Here is a 14,796-nt window from a genome sequence, read left to right on the forward strand (position 1 = left end):
TGAAAGTTAAAACTGCTATCAACCCTGGCCCCTTTCTGGCACATGAGAAAAGCTTCCTAGAACTTTACGAAATGCTAATGTCACCAGGACCATTCAACTCCTAAGTTCTTCTTCTAGAGCTAAGTAGACGCTGTACACTTTGTTTTGTATAAAACAGGTATGAGTGATAAGAGGGGGCGCCTCCTGCCATGGGCCCCTTCCTGCCCTCTGCAGTTATCAGCCCAGATGCCCTGAGCCTCAGGTTCTGGGGGGTCTGGGGACACCTCCTCTCCCCAAGCAGCCACTGCTCCATCAGCCTGCATTTAACCGAACATCTCAGCAACAGCACACGGAACTATAAAACACAGCTTCTGTGCAGCAGACATTTACGATCTGAGACCCAACCAAGGCTTCCCTCCCTCCTTCAAAACTTAAGACTATAGGCTGAATATTCTGCCTCTTCCTCACAGATAGAATTGTCTCCAATCCATGGCGACAGTCCTCCCGGACCATCTACAGAATCTAAGAGGAAACCCAAGCCTCGTTACCTAGATGCGCTCATGGCTGGGAACCAAGCCCCAGCAGAGGCAACTCAGTAGAGAAAGCCCGAGGCTGGCTGTGGCCCTCGGCATCCATCTCTGCTGGGGCTGCTGCAGGGCGGCCACATTTCCCCACAAGAGCAGAGGTGCTCTCTCTCACCCCCAGCCCCCAGCCCTTTAACCTCTTCTGGCTGGGCCAGTGATTCCTACTCCCTAGTCTGAGGCCCGACTGGAAACCGGCTGGGATACTCTGGGACGTAGTGGGGAAAGGATGGTAGGTGACTGACTACAGACAGGACACCAGTGCGGGCCTGGGCCAGGCGGGCCCCGTTTCCTCAAGCTGAAACGGCTGCTGCCGCTGTGCCAGCCCTCAGAGGACAGGCCTCATGTGCAGCAACAGCGCGTGCACAGGTAACAAGACCAGGGGAGGGGACCCCAAGTGTCTTCTCCACAGGGAGAGGGGACTATGTACAGGGGGAAAAGGGGAGTCTGGCCAGGGACACCCCCACTTCATCTCATTCAACCAGGAGATCAAACTGCTCAGCAGCTTCAAACTCAGCATTCATGGCCGCGGCCCACTCATCCAGCTCCGATTTCTGGGGGAAGAGAAATGGGGGCAGGTGAGTGGAGAAGCGGGCACGTTGGCTGGAGCATTTCCACCCATACCCTGCAGGCGCCGCCTTTCCCCCGTGACAGCCAGGGCCGAGCCCCGGCCCTGCACGTGTCCCAGTGCGTCTCCCCGTGTGTCTGGCGTGATGGCAGAGGAAGGCCCCCTGCCCCTCACTCACCAAGATCTCCGGCACCTTCCTCTTCTTTCGTTTCTCTTTCACGGCCGGGGGAGAGATTCCAGGGAGAGTTGTGTCTGGGGCCCAGGGCTTCACAGGGACCCTGGAGACCTCAGTTAACTTTGAACCCACCACAGGTGAGACTCCAGCCAAGTCTTCTGTCGCCAGCAGCCCCTCAAAGCCAAAGCAGGACCGGCGGCCTGGGGTGGAGGTGGCGGCAGAGCCAAGAGTCTCCAGGCGGCTGTAGGATCGCCTGACTTTCTTTGACATTTCCAAGTCTCTGGCGTCCAGGTCTCCTTCCCCGGAGTCGGACTCAACATTCAGGGAGCACAGCACAGGAGTGGAAGCGGAGGTGACAGGGACACTGCATGTCTGGAAGAGGTCCTCCCGAGTAGGCTCCTTGCTAGGAGGGTTGTTTTCTTTCTCCAAAAAAACAGCGATCTGTACCAGGACAGAAGAGAGAACGCCTCCCTGTTACTTGGCTGTGTTACTTACTTCAAGAAAGGCCCAAGGAGATTTAGGGCAGAAGGAAAGACCCACAGGACCTAAAATGTCCATCCAGTCAATACATCCTTATTGGTCACCTGCCAGGCACCGGCAGTACAGCAGGGAAGAAAACAAAGAAGACCCCCGTCTCCACAGTGCTTCCACTCTGGTGGGGAAATAGAGGATAGGGAGAATCATGTCGCATGTTAAGCACTTTGGAAAAAAACAACAGGATTGAGCATACTGGGTGGGGGAGGGGTTTGGAATTTTAAGTAGGTGTAGGTCAGTGTAGGCCTCACTGAGGCAGCATTTGAGCTATGACTTGAAGGAGATGAGGGAGTAAGTCATCTGGAGGAGAAATGTTCTAGGCAGAGAGAACAGAAGGTGCAAAAGTCCTGAGGTGAAAGTGTGCCAGTCAGGGTCAAGGAACAATAGGGCTAGTGTGGCTGAAGTGAGAGGGAGTGAGGCGAGGAACTGAGCATGGGGTTTGAGAGGTAATGGGGGCGTTACAGGGCATTTTGCTGGCCACTGTCAGGGGAGACCCATGGAGACCCTTGCTCCGAGACCCAGGAAGCCATGGCAAGGTTCTGAACAGGAAAGCACTTAATCTGACATGTGTATTAAGAGGTTCACACACTGGCTTCTCATAGTTCCAATCTCAGCTGAAACACTGCCTCCTCAGGGAGACCAGCCCCTCCTGACCTCTGCTAGTCACCCTCTGTCACAATGACCTCTTTCCCGCACAGTGAGCCTCACTATCTGCTTGTGGCTGTTCGCTGGGTGACTGTGACGCCAACTAGAATGTGCGTGTCACGTGTGAGCGTCTTCATCTGTCTGGTCGACCTTGCCTGTGCCCAACACCTGCAGCAGGGCCCTGCATGGAGCCGGTGTTCCATAAATAATCACTGAATTAACTTCCACAAACTTGACACTGAGCTTTGTGACAGCCAAGACAAGGTGAGAAACAAGACAAATTTAGGGACCCTTGTGGTTTAATAGAATTATATTGATGATCAAGAGAGACATTTCCTGGCTACAGATTCTGGGGAATCTGCCCCATGAGTCTTAGTAAAAGGGATGCTGAACAAAATGGGAGTCACCCAGACGACTTCTTCTTCAATCCCTACAGCCAAGCAGTCATCGAAGTCCTGGCGCATTCTTTGTTCAATATCTCATGAATCTATCATTCAACCAAAAAGAAAGAGTGGCCACCACAGGGGAGACAGAAGTCCCTGCCCCTAAGACAACAAACATGCAAACAAAATACTCTCGGCTATTCATAAAGCCTATGGAGGAATACATCAGGAAGGCTTCGGGGAGGAAGTGTCCTGTGAGCTGAGTCCTGTGTGACGGGTGGTCACGCGGTGAGCCAGGGGAAGGAGGAGCACTCTGCCTTTACCTAACTTCAGGCTCCCACCATCTCACTTCGGGATTCCTTTCATGCCCGCCCACCTGGTCTGGGGGTCCCCAGAAGGCTTTCTGCAATCCATTCTCCACCCAGACCCTAAAGAGATCTTTCTAAAACACCCAAGCCTGCCTCAGTCACTACCTTAAGACTCTCCAAAGCTGCCCACAGAACAAAGGATGAAGTCGAAGCTCATCCTCATGCCTCATCAGGATCTGCTCTGGCTTGGCACACTCCCTCCCCTGACAAGGTCTGGGGCAGACACACCAAAGCTGCTGTTCCCCAAACCTCATGCTTTTCCTTGTGGACTCCAGGCATCTGCAAACACAGCTTCCATTGCCTAGAACACTCCTAACTTGTCTTCAAAGACTCAGTTTAAACACTTCTTCTGCGAAACATTCCCTGAGCTACCTGGTCTGGGTTAGGTGCCTTTACAGCATCTAGTACTTTCTTTATTGCGGTCCTCAGCACACTGTGTTATCACTTATTTGTCTTTCTCCCCACTTGACTGTAAGCCCCGTGAGCCACTCAAAGGCAGTTGGTATTTCTCATTCATTATATCTTCAGGTACAATCTTCTTCTAATGAGACATCCTTAACAATAACTTCTGCTAAAACAGTTAAGGACATTATACTACACTGAGAACAACAGACGAGGAAGAAGAAAGTAGTTAAGACACAGCTCAACTTTTAAAGGAAAATGGTAGAGAATACAGGGCATCTATAGCTAAACGCACCAAGTGTGCAGGAAGTAAGCAAGACTGGTGACACGTGTAGGTGTCCAAAGGCAAATTGTTTCAAATACAGCAAATAGCTCCCTGGGCAGACGTGAGCAGCCATTATATTCCGCCCCAGCTCTAGACTGTCTGTCCTGGATTCCCCTTAACTAAGAAAATGAAAATGAACTTACCCGGGGGCTCCTTCGAGGCGAGTGAACAGACGGGATCTGTGGAGACAACACTAGTTGATCACATCAACACTAGTTGATCCCAGTTCTGGCTCCCCACCTACAATCCCTCTCTCTGCCCTCACCTCTACGGTGTGGGCCACGATCTTCTTCAAGACGATGGGCTTTCTGACTGGAGCCTCCTGGGGTGCCTGGAGAAGAGGGGTGAACTTGAGCTCTACATTAGCCCAGGGGCCTCCGGGGCAGGAGGAACTGAGGAACCCGGGGCTCACCTTAGGCCAGATTTCCGGGAGGATGCTTGGGAGATCAGAGCCTGATTTCCGCTGGGACCTCCGCAGAGACTGGGTGGGAGTTGGGGCGCTGGGCCCTGGAAAGAGAAAAATTTAGCAGGTAGGGGAGGACTCTAGACCCCAGAGTCTAGAGAACAGGTGCTGAAGAGAGCGAGAGAAGGTTCCCAAACAGGCCCCTTGGGGGCGCCTTCTCGGGCTGGGGACGAGCCTCCTAGGGCGGTGGAGGGAGGGCCTTCCTCACCGAACTGCGTCCCACAAACGGCTCAGCCCCATCTCTCCCGCGCGCCCTCCGCTCACCGGAGCACTGGGCGGCCCCTCCGGACCGGGTTCGCCTCTCAGACATGTCTAGCCTTGGTCTCGATATCTACTGCCGCAGCCGCCGCCGCCGCCGCCGCCGCCAGGGCTCGCGCCAACGCGAAGTGCAAACGTTCGAATTACCCGCCTTACCCGGGAGGAAGCGGAAGTGACGTAAGGCGGGAGGGCCGCGGAGCTCTGGTCACCCCTTTTCCACCCGCCTCCACGTCTAGCGTCTGCAGGGGCGGGGCCAGAGGCGCGCAGTGTCATCAGCGCGCGCCGCACCCGGAAGAGACGTGGCAGTGGAGGGATAATCGGAGGGTTCTGAGCTGGAGGGAGCTGAGCGAGAACTCGACTGAGTGCTGTGTGACCTTCCGCGCCTCGGACCGGCGCTCGCGCCCGTGGGGACGGGTGCCGCAGCCGATTAGTAACACAGAGAGTGGGGTCTGTGGGGAAGGTGGGGGCGGGGCTTGGAGGGGGTGGGGCTCGGGAGGGGCCCCTGGGGGCGGGGCCGGTGGTATCGGAGAGACTGATGGAGGTGCCTGGCCAGGGTTGGGATGCGGGAGGAATCTGGGGTCTCCGGAGGCGGGATTTATGCAGGGGGCGTGGCCGGAATTGAGAGGGACGGTGGGCAGGAGTTTGGGGTTGGGGCGAGTACGAGAGGTGTCTAGGGCAGGTAAGAGTGGAAACAACTGGGCTGGTGAGTGCGTTGTGGCGGCCACCAGAACCTGGCTCCCTGCCAACTCAGACCCCTTCCTCAGGGTCGACTATGGGGCTTTGCAAGTGCCCCAAGAGGAAGGTGACCAACCTATTCTGCTTCGAACACCGGGTCAACGTCTGCGAGCACTGCCTGGTAGCCAATCACGCCAAGGTGGGTGTTCAGGGGAGCGGCTGAGCAGGGCACTAGCTGGGCAGGTAGTATTGACTTCCTCCAAATCCATGAAGGGCCTGGCCCTAGAATGGAAGCTCCACAAGGACAAGGACTTAGTTTATTTTGTTCACTGTTGTATCCCCAGTGCTTAAGTCAGAGTCTGGCACAGGGTGTGTGCTCAATAAATGTTTATTGATTGGTCAAACAGAAGGATGAATCTCCTCTGTGATGAGAGGAAAAAAGGCATCTGGGCTTTGGGGAGATGGGCTGTGGAGTTCTTGCTCCAGTTGTGACCTCTTTCTCCCACTTCAGTGCATCGTCCAGTCCTACCTGCAGTGGCTCCAAGATAGCGATTACAACCCCAATTGCCGCCTCTGCAACATACCCCTGGCCGCCCGGGAGACGACCCGCCTGGTCTGTTATGGTGAGGCCTGGGCACCTTATGGGGGGATCAGGACAGGCCCAGCGTGACCAGCTTCCAGGCACTCCCCAGGCAGCAGGACAGTGACCTCTCAAGCCTGGGAGGCTAGAGCCCCAGATTCTGGTCCAGCTAGGTTACTTACCTGCTGTGTGAGCTCAGGCAAGTCATTTCCCCTTTCGAGGCCTTAGTGTTTTTCCCTAAAAATTAAAGCTCCTAGCTTCTTCCCTGCCAATCTCTAGGGTTGAGCGAGAGCCAGTCAAACTTGTGGGTGTGGTTGTAGCTGTGAGCAGTAGCATACCAGCAGTGAGCTGAAAGCATGGGGCTTTCAGACATTCAGGATCCATTTCTGATTCCAAGATTAAACAGAGAGGAACTGCATTCCTCACAGTAAGGTCAGCTAAAAGAAGTCAGCAGGGGCATGTGTCATGACCTTGACCTGACTCTGGTGTAAGAGCCTTAGCTCCACTTTTTGAAGGAACTAGTGTAAAAGAGTGCGCTCCATGTATGTGTTTCTCACTGTGAGTGTGTTTATATGTGCATGAATTGAACGTGCATTGTGTCTTTACGTAAGTGTTAGTGTATTCATTAGTACTATGGGTGAATGAATGGGTAACTGTTGTATGTGAACATATAAGCACAGGTGTGTTGTGGGGTTGCAGGAGAATTCCTGGGTGAGGGTGCTTGAGTGTTAGCAAACGTGAGTGTATAGATGTGTGAGAGTTAGTGTGCCCGTATGTGTGGATGTAGGGGATGGCACCTGTGTTTGACTACATGTATATAAACACGTGTATATCTGTGCCCATGGATGTGTACACCCATACGTGTGCCTGTGTCTATGTCTAGTAACCTTTTCTGAAACTGTTCTTGATGAGCTGTTAGCCCAATGAGCTTGTGATGAGTGCAAGTCCAGAGAGGACTCATGGAAAGGGTCGGTGGCATCTTCTCCCCACCCCCACCCCCACCCCCTAGTGGGCTGGGAAGCTTGGTAGCATCTGCCTTGACTTAGTCAGATAGTGGTGGCCAGGAAGGCCAAAGTCTTAGGGAATACTGATGAAGTGGACTTGGGGTGGGGATGGGCAGGAGAAGGCCCTGGGCTTACACTTATGTGTGCATGTTATCTCTGCAGCAGGCTGGGGGCTCTTGCTGGGCTAGGGGTCCTAAGTGTCTTCTTCTTCATATCTTTCCTCCACTACTTCATGGGCCCTCAGATCTCTTCCACTGGGCCTGCCTCAATGAACGTGCTGCCCAGCTACCCCAAAACACAGCACCTGCTGGCTACCAGTGCCCCAGCTGCAGTGGCCCCATCTTCCCTCCAACCAACCTGGCCGGCCCCGTGGCCTCCGCACTGAGAGAGAAGCTGGCCACAGTCAACTGGGCCCGGGCAGGACTGGGTCTTCCTCTGGTGAGAGCCTGTCTCCCCTGGGTCCCACCTGGGCCAGGTGGGTGGGTGGGGACAGCACTGGGCAGGCTGGTGACATCTGTTCTTTCCTCCAGATTGACGAGGTGGTGAGCCCAGAGCCTGAGCCCCTCAACACTTCCGACTTCTCTGACTGGTCCAGCTTTAATGGTAAGTGGTGGTCTCCACCTGCTATTGGGGCCCTTGCCTCCCTGTTCTGCTGACAGCTCTCTTCCTGCCCATAGCCAGTGGTAGCGCCAAACAAGAGGAGATAGCCAGCGCTTCTGCTGCCCCAGCCTTCTACAGCCAAGTCCCCCGGCCCCCCGCTTCCCCGAGCCGACCCGAGCAGCACACGGTGATCCACATGAGCAATCCCGAGTCTTTGACTCACGGTGAGCCGGGGAATTGTCCAGGCCAGAGGAGGAGAGAACGGGAGTGGGGTGCTTTGCGTGGAGGGAGCTCGGGGGTCTGGACACCCACCCACAGGGACCCTTCCTCACTCCATCACAGACGTTACCTCCCCACAATTCCGAGATGCTCTGTTAGGCTGAGAAGGGCCGGGATCTCCTGCCCTCCCCTCTCCCCACCACGCTATGGGCCCGTTTTCCTGAGCCTGTGGATGCCGGTGGCTCTGCCCCTGCAGCCTCAGCCCCAAGGAAGGTGTATGACACGCGGGATGATGACCGGGCACCAGGCCTCCATGGGGATTGTGACGATGACAAGTACCGTCGCCGGCCTGCCCTGGGCTGGCTGGCCCAGCTGCTCAGGTACATGGGGTCAGGTGGGGCAGGATGCCAGGAAGGGGGAGGAGGGGAAGTGAGAGCCAGAGACCCTGGCAGGACGATTTCATGACAAAAGGGGCTTGTTCTGGGTAATAATGGGACCTGGTATAGGGGCTGTGCACTGAAGCCTGGGCTTGGGTCTGCCCCCCTCAGAGTGTTCCCTTGCGCGCTACGTATGAGATTCGGACTCGGGCTCTTTGAGGCCCCTTCCTGCTCTGACACCCCCCGATCTTTGTGACTCTCCTTATGCCCGACACATTCCAGTTTCAGAACACAGTTGTTGCCTCAGCTGGTTTGAGCTGCACAGTCAGCCTGGTAGTGGGCAGGCGCAGGGATGACCACCCTTGAGGAAACCAGGCTCAGGGATGGTGGCGCTGGGGCCGGAAGACGAGCGTCATGGCTGGGGCTCCTCTCCCGGCTGCAGGGGCCGCCAGGGACTGGAGGCCTGACCTGACTTCCCCCTCGTCCCCCCAGGAGCCGGGCTGGGTCTCGTAAGCGGCCGCTGACCCTGCTCCAGCGGGCAGGGCTGCTGCTGCTCCTGGGGCTGCTGGGCTTCCTGGCCCTCCTCGTGCTCATGTCTCGCCTGGGCCGGGCTGCGGCTGACAGCGATCCCAACCTGGACCCGCTCATGAACCCTCACATCCGTGTGGGTCCCTCCTGAGCCCTTGCTTATGGCTGGGCCAGCCTAGGAGCTGGGGGGCCTGAGGGTGGGTAGGGGAGGAGGTCCGGGGGCCCTTCTCTGCTCCTCTTCCTCAAGGCTGAGACAGTAAGATCCCAGGCCCAAAGCCAAGTCCACCAGAGTGGCTGCAGGCTAGGCCTGGGGTTCCTGCAGACTAAACATTTGTCTTGACCTGCTCCTCCTGGGTCTCCAGCTTTCCCTCTCCCTCCCCCAAAGGAGCTGACAGGTGGAAATAAATGACAGACTTTATTAAAACACCCGAAGCAGGCTTTTCCTTCCCCCTTCTCAGCCTGGGCCCCAGGCCTCAGTGGTTCTCTTCCCGGTACTGAATGGCCAGAAACTCCAGGGACAGGCGGTTGAAAAACATGGCTCCGTTGAGCACTGGGCAGAGGAGAGAGCCCCCATCAGCCTTCCCTGCCCCCTCCTTGCTGCATCTCAGGGTTCCAGAGCTCCCCCCTCCCCCTGCGTACACCCTACTCACTCAGGATGGTCAGTGAAAAGCATCGACGAAACTTGTCCTGTGTCATCTCAGCGTAGAGTGACCCCACGGCGGCCCAGCAGATGCCGATCACCTGGGAGAACTGTAGGCCCCATCCCGTGGGAGAGTGGCCCCCTGACACAACAGGGGGGTTTCCATCAGCCCCTGGGCCTCCCCTGACCAGCCCTCGAGCCCCTGCCCTGGCCTACCATCAGGACAACTGTGTAGCGGAAGCTCATGCGGTCATAGTGGTGGGTGACGCAGAAGTTGTGCACGTCGCTGGCGAAGACGGCCAGGTGTATGAAGAAGAGCATCAGTGCAGCCATGGTGAGAATCATGCCTTGTGGGAAGAAGAGCACGGCCACGCGGTCCCGCCACCGCATCCTGGCGGCAGCACAGACTCAAGGCAGATGGTACAGCTTGAACAAGCGGACACTGCCCAGGAGGAGCAGCCGACTCCTCCGGTTCTGAAGCGCACAGTCTGGAATAGCTGTAGGATTCTAGAATCAGGAGGACGTAGAGAACAAGATTCTAGAGCACAGGCTGTTTCCAGCCAATACAAGAGTGTTTCATGGGTGGCCAGGGCAGCTCTGAATTGTCGAGGGGGGCTGGGCTAAAGGTACAGAGCAGCAGGGCCCTAGCGTGTTGAGGGAGGGACAGCGTACCTCACCATCCCAGCCCACACACTTTGTGTTCTTGGGCGAATCTTCTCACTAAGTCCTCAACAGTTCCACACAGGAGGTAGTGTGGGCACATTCTGCACATGAAGAACTGGGGCTCAGAAAAGCGAAGGGGGGACTTCCCTGGTGGTGCAGTGGTTAAGAATCTGCCTGCCAATGCAGGGGACACAGGTTTGAGCCCTGGTCCAGGGAGATCCCACATGCCATGGAGCAACTAAGCCCGTGTGCCACAACTACTGAGCCTGTGCTCTAGAGCCCGTAAGCCACAGCTATTGAAGCCCACGTGCCTAGAGCCCATGCTCCACAACAAGAGAAGCCATCAGAATGAGAAGCACGCGCACCACAACGAAGAGTAGCCCCCGCTCGCCGCAACTAGAGAAGGCCCGCGCACAACAACGAAGACCCAACGCAGCCAAAAAAAAAAAAAAAAAAAAGTGAAGGGGCATGTAGGTCCTCAGCAAGTCTTAGGCAGATGAGAGGTCAGGTGTAATCTCTCCTAATGAGATCTCTCCAGTAGAACTGGAGGATATAACCAGGTGAGGGCAGGCCTGGGCTGGATCACAAGCTCCAAGTATTTGTTCCAACCCCTAATGGGGAGGAAGTAAGGGAAGGGACAACAGATTCTCCATAGCTGTCCCAGGACCTTCCCACATCCTCCCCAGGTGGGCCCTGGAGAGCAACTGGCTTTTCCATCTTCTCCCCAGATGTTCTTCCAACACATGATGCTGACCAGCTCTCCCCTCTGCTGCCTTCCAGCACTCAGCATCTTAACACTCATTGTCTCTACCATTCCAAGAGTCCCATGAGAAAGCTGGGACTGGTGGCACAAATCCTATTTTACACACAAGACTGGGGCACAGAGAGGGATTGTCAGCTCAAGTTTTCGCAGCCAGTGAGTGAGGGAATCAGTACTAAGACTAATATCCACTTCTACCCGAGGCTGTGGAATGGGCAGGGACAATTAGATGCCAAGAAAAAAACATTTCCTCTGTACATGTGAGAGGTGAGAACTCCAGGACTGTCAACAAAATAAGTCAGAAAACTGGCCAGAAATGGTGTGGAGGGACAAGCAAACTCCCAGGAACTAAAGTACTGTAGAAGAAGAGTTGATGTTGAACTTGGCCAGCCCCATTGCCTCCTGCTTGACTGTCTGCCCCAGAAGTCAGGTCCCAGGTCAGGTCAAGACCGGAAGTCTCCTGCCTGGAAGCAGTAAGGTTGAATAAAGCCTGACACCAGCATCCATTATTGCTGCCCAGTGTCATTAATCACAAGAGACCCTCAGACCCCCATCTTAACACATTGAAGGGGTGATGCCCGATGCCCAGCTGTGTTCACACTATTGAAACAATTGTTTGCACTTTAGTTCTCATTTGAATACAAACGAACTTTTTTTTTTTTTTTTTTTGGAGTCAGGAAGGCCTGTAGAGGGAGCTTTCTTTTTTTTTTAATTAATTAACTTATTTATTTACTTATTTTTGGCTGTGTTGGGTCTTCGTTTCTGTGCGAGGGCTTTCTCTAGTTGTGGCAAGTGGGGGCCACTCTTCATCGCGGTGCGTGGGCCTCTCACTATCGCGGCCTCTCTTGTTGCGGAGCACAGGCTCCAGACGCGCAGGCTCAGTAATTGTGGCTCACGGGCTTAGTTGCTCCACAGCATGTGGGATCTTCCCAGACCAGGGCTCGAACCCGTGTCCCCTGCATTGGCAGGCAGATTCTCAACCACTGCGCCACCAGGGAAGCCCCAAACGAACGTTTTTATGTTAGGGCTCCTACCTCAATGTCATTTAAAAGAATTACCCCCGTAGTGTATGAATATGTTCTTGTAAAAGATTTGCATCATACACAGGCATACAGAGGAGAATGTACCAGTCTCCCCCCTCCACCCCCACACCTACAGAGGTAACCCCTTCAACAGTTCGGTGAGTGGGCATCTTTTGAGTGCCTTCTTTTTAAAAAAAATTTTTTATAAATTTATCATTATTATTATTTTTAATTTATTTGTTTTATTTATTTATTTTTGGCTGCGTTGGATCTTCGTTGCTGCGGGCGGGCTTTCTCTAGCTGCCGCGAGTGGGGGCTACTCGTTGCGGTGTGCAGGCTTCTCATTGTAGTGGCTTCTCTTGTTGCGGAGCACGGGCTCCAGGCACATGGGCTTCAGTAGTTGTGGCACGCGGGCTCTAGAGCGCAGGCTCAGTAGTTGTGGCGCATGGGCTTAGTTGCTCTGCGGCATGTGGGATCTTCCTGTACCAGGACTTGAACCCGTGTCCCCTGCATTGGCAGGCGGATTCTTAGCCACTGTGCCACCAGTGAAGCCCTGAGTCCCTTCTTGATGTAAATTCATACACCTACGTGTACATCTACATGCATAATTTAAAAAACAAAATCACACCATATGTACTGTCAAAGTATAATTTTCAGAAAGTTAAAAACATGATATCTAAATAAAGAATAAGCATGTAACTAAGATGTATTAACTCATCGGAGAAGGGGTTCCCCCTCAGTAAGGTAGTAATGCATCTTGAGGAGCTGGATATTGATAGGCATTTAAAGAGGAGTATTAGAACATGATTACTAGGTTAGATACAAAATTGGCAGGTGTGCTACAGGGCAAACAAACCAAATTTTGAGGTTGTTTTTCCATTGGATATAGATGTTTTGCATCTCTTTGGGACAATATCTAAATAGCAAGATCAAACAAATGTACACTCCTATAGGTAATTAAATAATCCTTGGGCAGGCTTGTGAAACAATGCCCCAGTATGATATTGGAAGGTCATGCTACTGTCTGTATTCCAAATTTTGGATAATTTTTCTTAACAGTATTCTGCAACTTTTTTTTTTGAAGTTTATAGATTTCTTGGAGTAGATCTACATCTTTATACTCTTTTTAAAGAATATATTTATTTATTCAGGCTGCGCTGGGGCTTAGTTGCGGCATGCAGGATCTTCGTTGCAGCATGTTTAGTTTCGGCATGTGGGATCTTTAGTTGTGGCACGCGGACTTCTTAGTTGCGGCATGAGAACTCTTAGTTGCAGCAGGCATGTGGGATCTAGTTCCCTGACCAGGGATCGAACCCGGGCCCCCTGCATTGGGAGCGCAGAATCCCACCCACTGGACCACCAGGGAAGCCCCTAAATCTTTATACTCTTTTCTTCATTTTTCTTAAGATTATAGCTTGATAAGCTTAAATCTTCATGTATATTTTTTATACAGCCTCTGAGTATCCCATAGAGTCAGGGGTCAGCAAACTTCTGTGAAAAACAAGATAGTACATGTTACAGGTTTTGCCAGCCGTACGTCTCTGTTGCAATGACTCAACTCTGCTGTTGGAGTTAAAAGTAGGCATAGGGCTTCCCTGGTGGTGCAGTGGTTAAGAATCTGCCTGCCAATGCAGGGGACGTGTTTGAGCCCTGGTCTGGGAAGATCCCACATGCCGCGGAGCAACTACACCCGTGTGCCACAACTACTGAGCGTGCACTCTAGAGCCCGCGAGCTACAACTACTGAGCCCACGTGCCACAACTACTGGAGCCTGCGTGCCACAACTACTGGAGCCCACGTGCCACAACTACTGAAGCCCGCATGCCTAGAGCCCGTGCTCCGCAACAAGAGAAGCCACCGCAATGAGAAGCCCGTGCACCACAATGAAGAGTAGCCCCCACTCGCCGCAACTAGAGAAAGCCCATGTGCAGCAATGAAGACCCAAGGCAGCCAAAAATAAATAAATTAAAAAACAAAAAGTAGGCATAGATAATATGTAAATGCATGGGCATGGACGTGTTCCCATGGACACTGAAATATGAATTTCATATGATTTTCACATCATTAAATGCCATTATTTTTTTTCAACCATTCAAAAATGAAAAATAAAAAAGCTTACAGGCCATATGGAAACAGGTGGTGGGCTGTGTTTGGCTGGCAGGACCCCTGCCAAAGAATAAAGTGGTTTCCATTCCATCCCTGGCCCCCCAGCCCATCATAAGTGATGTTTCAAGGACCACATTGACACAGTCTTTTTCTCCTTTTCATCCATTCAAACTCAGCGTGTCTCAATTTGAACTGCAAGTCTTTCCCTATCTTCAGCTCTTCACCTGGGTGAACAGCTGTACCTTTGTCCCAATTGGAAACCTGATAATTATCCTCAACATCTCCACCTAACCCCTCAGTCAGCACATCCCATCAGTCACTTAAGATGTGCCAACTGTGTCTTCTAAGCAGCGTATAATAGGAGTTCTCAAGTTCAAGTGCACCAGAATTACTTGACTTAAAAAAAATAAGCTAGGTCTGAGGGGAGCCCAGAGTCTTTGCAACGCACGTCAAGTAATTCTGAAGGCAATTCTGATGCACGTCAGAGGACCAGGCCTTGAGAAACACTGCGCTAGAGGCACTGTGCAGCACTGTACATGCATTTAATCCTCACAGCCCCCTTGTGAAATATGTACCCCAATATTAGGAATAGGGGAAACTGAGCTGCTACCCCCGTAACAAGGCAGTGGCAGGATGCCAGACATACCCTCTCTGGCTCCACGGCCCGCGCTCCGTCCACTGCATCTAGGGACATATTCCGCAGGCCCTTGTCTGCGGGGGTGCAGGGCTGGAAGCCACGACTCGTCCTCCTTCTGGGAGGACAGCGACTCGACCAGTTCCACAAAATCCTTCCTGCGAAGCTGGGGGAACCCAGGGCTCTGGCGGAACCTCTTCGCTCAGGGAGGAAAGGTGCGGGGGAACTCCAGTCTCGAAGGACCCAGGGCTTCAGGGGGACGTTTCACCTGAAGGACTGCCTTGTTTCAACAACAACTTTATGGCTC

At 53.4% G+C, this 14,796-nt stretch overlaps 3 protein-coding genes across 5 annotated transcripts; 1 reads left to right on the forward strand and 2 right to left on the reverse strand.

The window, feature by feature from the left end:
* Positions 1-985: 985 nt before the first annotated feature.
* On the reverse strand, positions 986-4,823 carry CDCA5 (cell division cycle associated 5). Its single transcript, XM_059929802.1, has 6 exons — positions 4,688-4,823; positions 4,373-4,467; positions 4,226-4,291; positions 4,104-4,139; positions 1,307-1,744; positions 986-1,114 (listed from the first exon to the last, which is right to left on the reverse strand). Exons 1-6 carry the CDS (start codon positions 4,731-4,733, stop codon positions 1,034-1,036), a joined length of 762 nt encoding a protein of 253 aa, XP_059785785.1. The 5' UTR covers positions 4,734-4,823; the 3' UTR covers positions 986-1,033.
* Positions 4,824-4,934: 111 nt separating this feature from the next.
* On the forward strand, positions 4,935-9,088 carry ZFPL1 (zinc finger protein like 1). 2 transcript variants are annotated; one of them, XM_059931958.1, is made up of 8 exons: positions 4,935-5,128; positions 5,446-5,555; positions 5,868-5,979; positions 7,185-7,378; positions 7,471-7,543; positions 7,618-7,764; positions 8,016-8,139; positions 8,629-9,088. In XM_059931958.1, exons 2-8 carry the CDS (start codon positions 5,454-5,456, stop codon positions 8,813-8,815), a joined length of 939 nt encoding a protein of 312 aa, XP_059787941.1. In that variant the 5' UTR covers positions 4,935-5,128; positions 5,446-5,453; the 3' UTR covers positions 8,816-9,088. The 2 variants fall into 2 exon arrangements, with proteins under 2 accessions (XP_059787941.1, XP_059787942.1); XM_059931959.1 differs by lacking the exon at positions 4,935-5,128 and adding an exon at positions 5,201-5,222.
* Positions 9,061-14,786, reverse strand: TMEM262 (transmembrane protein 262). 2 transcript variants are annotated; one of them, XM_059931961.1, is made up of 4 exons: positions 14,502-14,786; positions 9,521-9,801; positions 9,315-9,414; positions 9,061-9,214 (listed from the first exon to the last, which is right to left on the reverse strand). In XM_059931961.1, the coding sequence occupies exons 2-4, from the start codon at positions 9,692-9,694 to the stop codon at positions 9,138-9,140; spliced, it is 351 nt and encodes a 116-aa protein (XP_059787944.1). In that variant the 5' UTR covers positions 9,695-9,801; positions 14,502-14,786; the 3' UTR covers positions 9,061-9,137. The 2 variants fall into 2 exon arrangements, with proteins under 2 accessions (XP_059787944.1, XP_059787943.1); XM_059931960.1 differs by having other exon boundaries at positions 9,521-9,811.
* Positions 14,787-14,796: the final 10 nt, after the last annotated feature.

The sequence above is a fragment of the Balaenoptera ricei genome, chromosome 8 (assembly GCF_028023285.1).
Source record: "Balaenoptera ricei isolate mBalRic1 chromosome 8, mBalRic1.hap2, whole genome shotgun sequence".
Classification (NCBI taxonomy): Eukaryota; Metazoa; Chordata; class Mammalia; order Artiodactyla; family Balaenopteridae; genus Balaenoptera; species Balaenoptera ricei.

Bases quoted from the DNA above. Each gene is read 5' to 3' on its own strand.
- ZFPL1 (XM_059931958.1), top strand. From the start codon at position 5,454: ATGGGGCTTTGCAAGTGCCCCAAGAGGAAGGTGACCAACCTATTCTGC. The intron at 5,556-5,867 runs GTGGGTGTTCAG...CTCCCACTTCAG, and splicing joins TGGTAGCCAATCACGCCAAG to TGCATCGTCCAGTCCTACCT. The intron at 7,379-7,470 runs GTGAGAGCCTGT...TCTTTCCTCCAG, and splicing joins CAGGACTGGGTCTTCCTCTG to ATTGACGAGGTGGTGAGCCC.
- CDCA5 (XM_059929802.1), bottom strand. From the start codon at position 4,733: ATGTCTGAGAGGCGAACCCGGTCCGGAGGGGCCGCCCAGTGCTCCG. The intron at 4,468-4,687 runs GTGAGCGGAGGG...TTCTCTTTCCAG, and splicing joins AGGGGCCGCCCAGTGCTCCG to GGCCCAGCGCCCCAACTCCC. The intron at 4,140-4,225 runs GTGAGGGCAGAG...TTGTCTCCACAG, and splicing joins TCGTGGCCCACACCGTAGAG to ATCCCGTCTGTTCACTCGCC.
- TMEM262 (XM_059931961.1), bottom strand. From the start codon at position 9,694: ATGCGGTGGCGGGACCGCGTGGCCGTGCTCTTCTTCCCACAAGGCATG. The intron at 9,415-9,520 runs GTAGGCCAGGGC...TGGGGCCTACAG, and splicing joins GCTACACAGTTGTCCTGATG to TTCTCCCAGGTGATCGGCAT. The intron at 9,215-9,314 runs GTGAGTAGGGTG...TCCTCTGCCCAG, and splicing joins CTTTTCACTGACCATCCTGA to TGCTCAACGGAGCCATGTTT.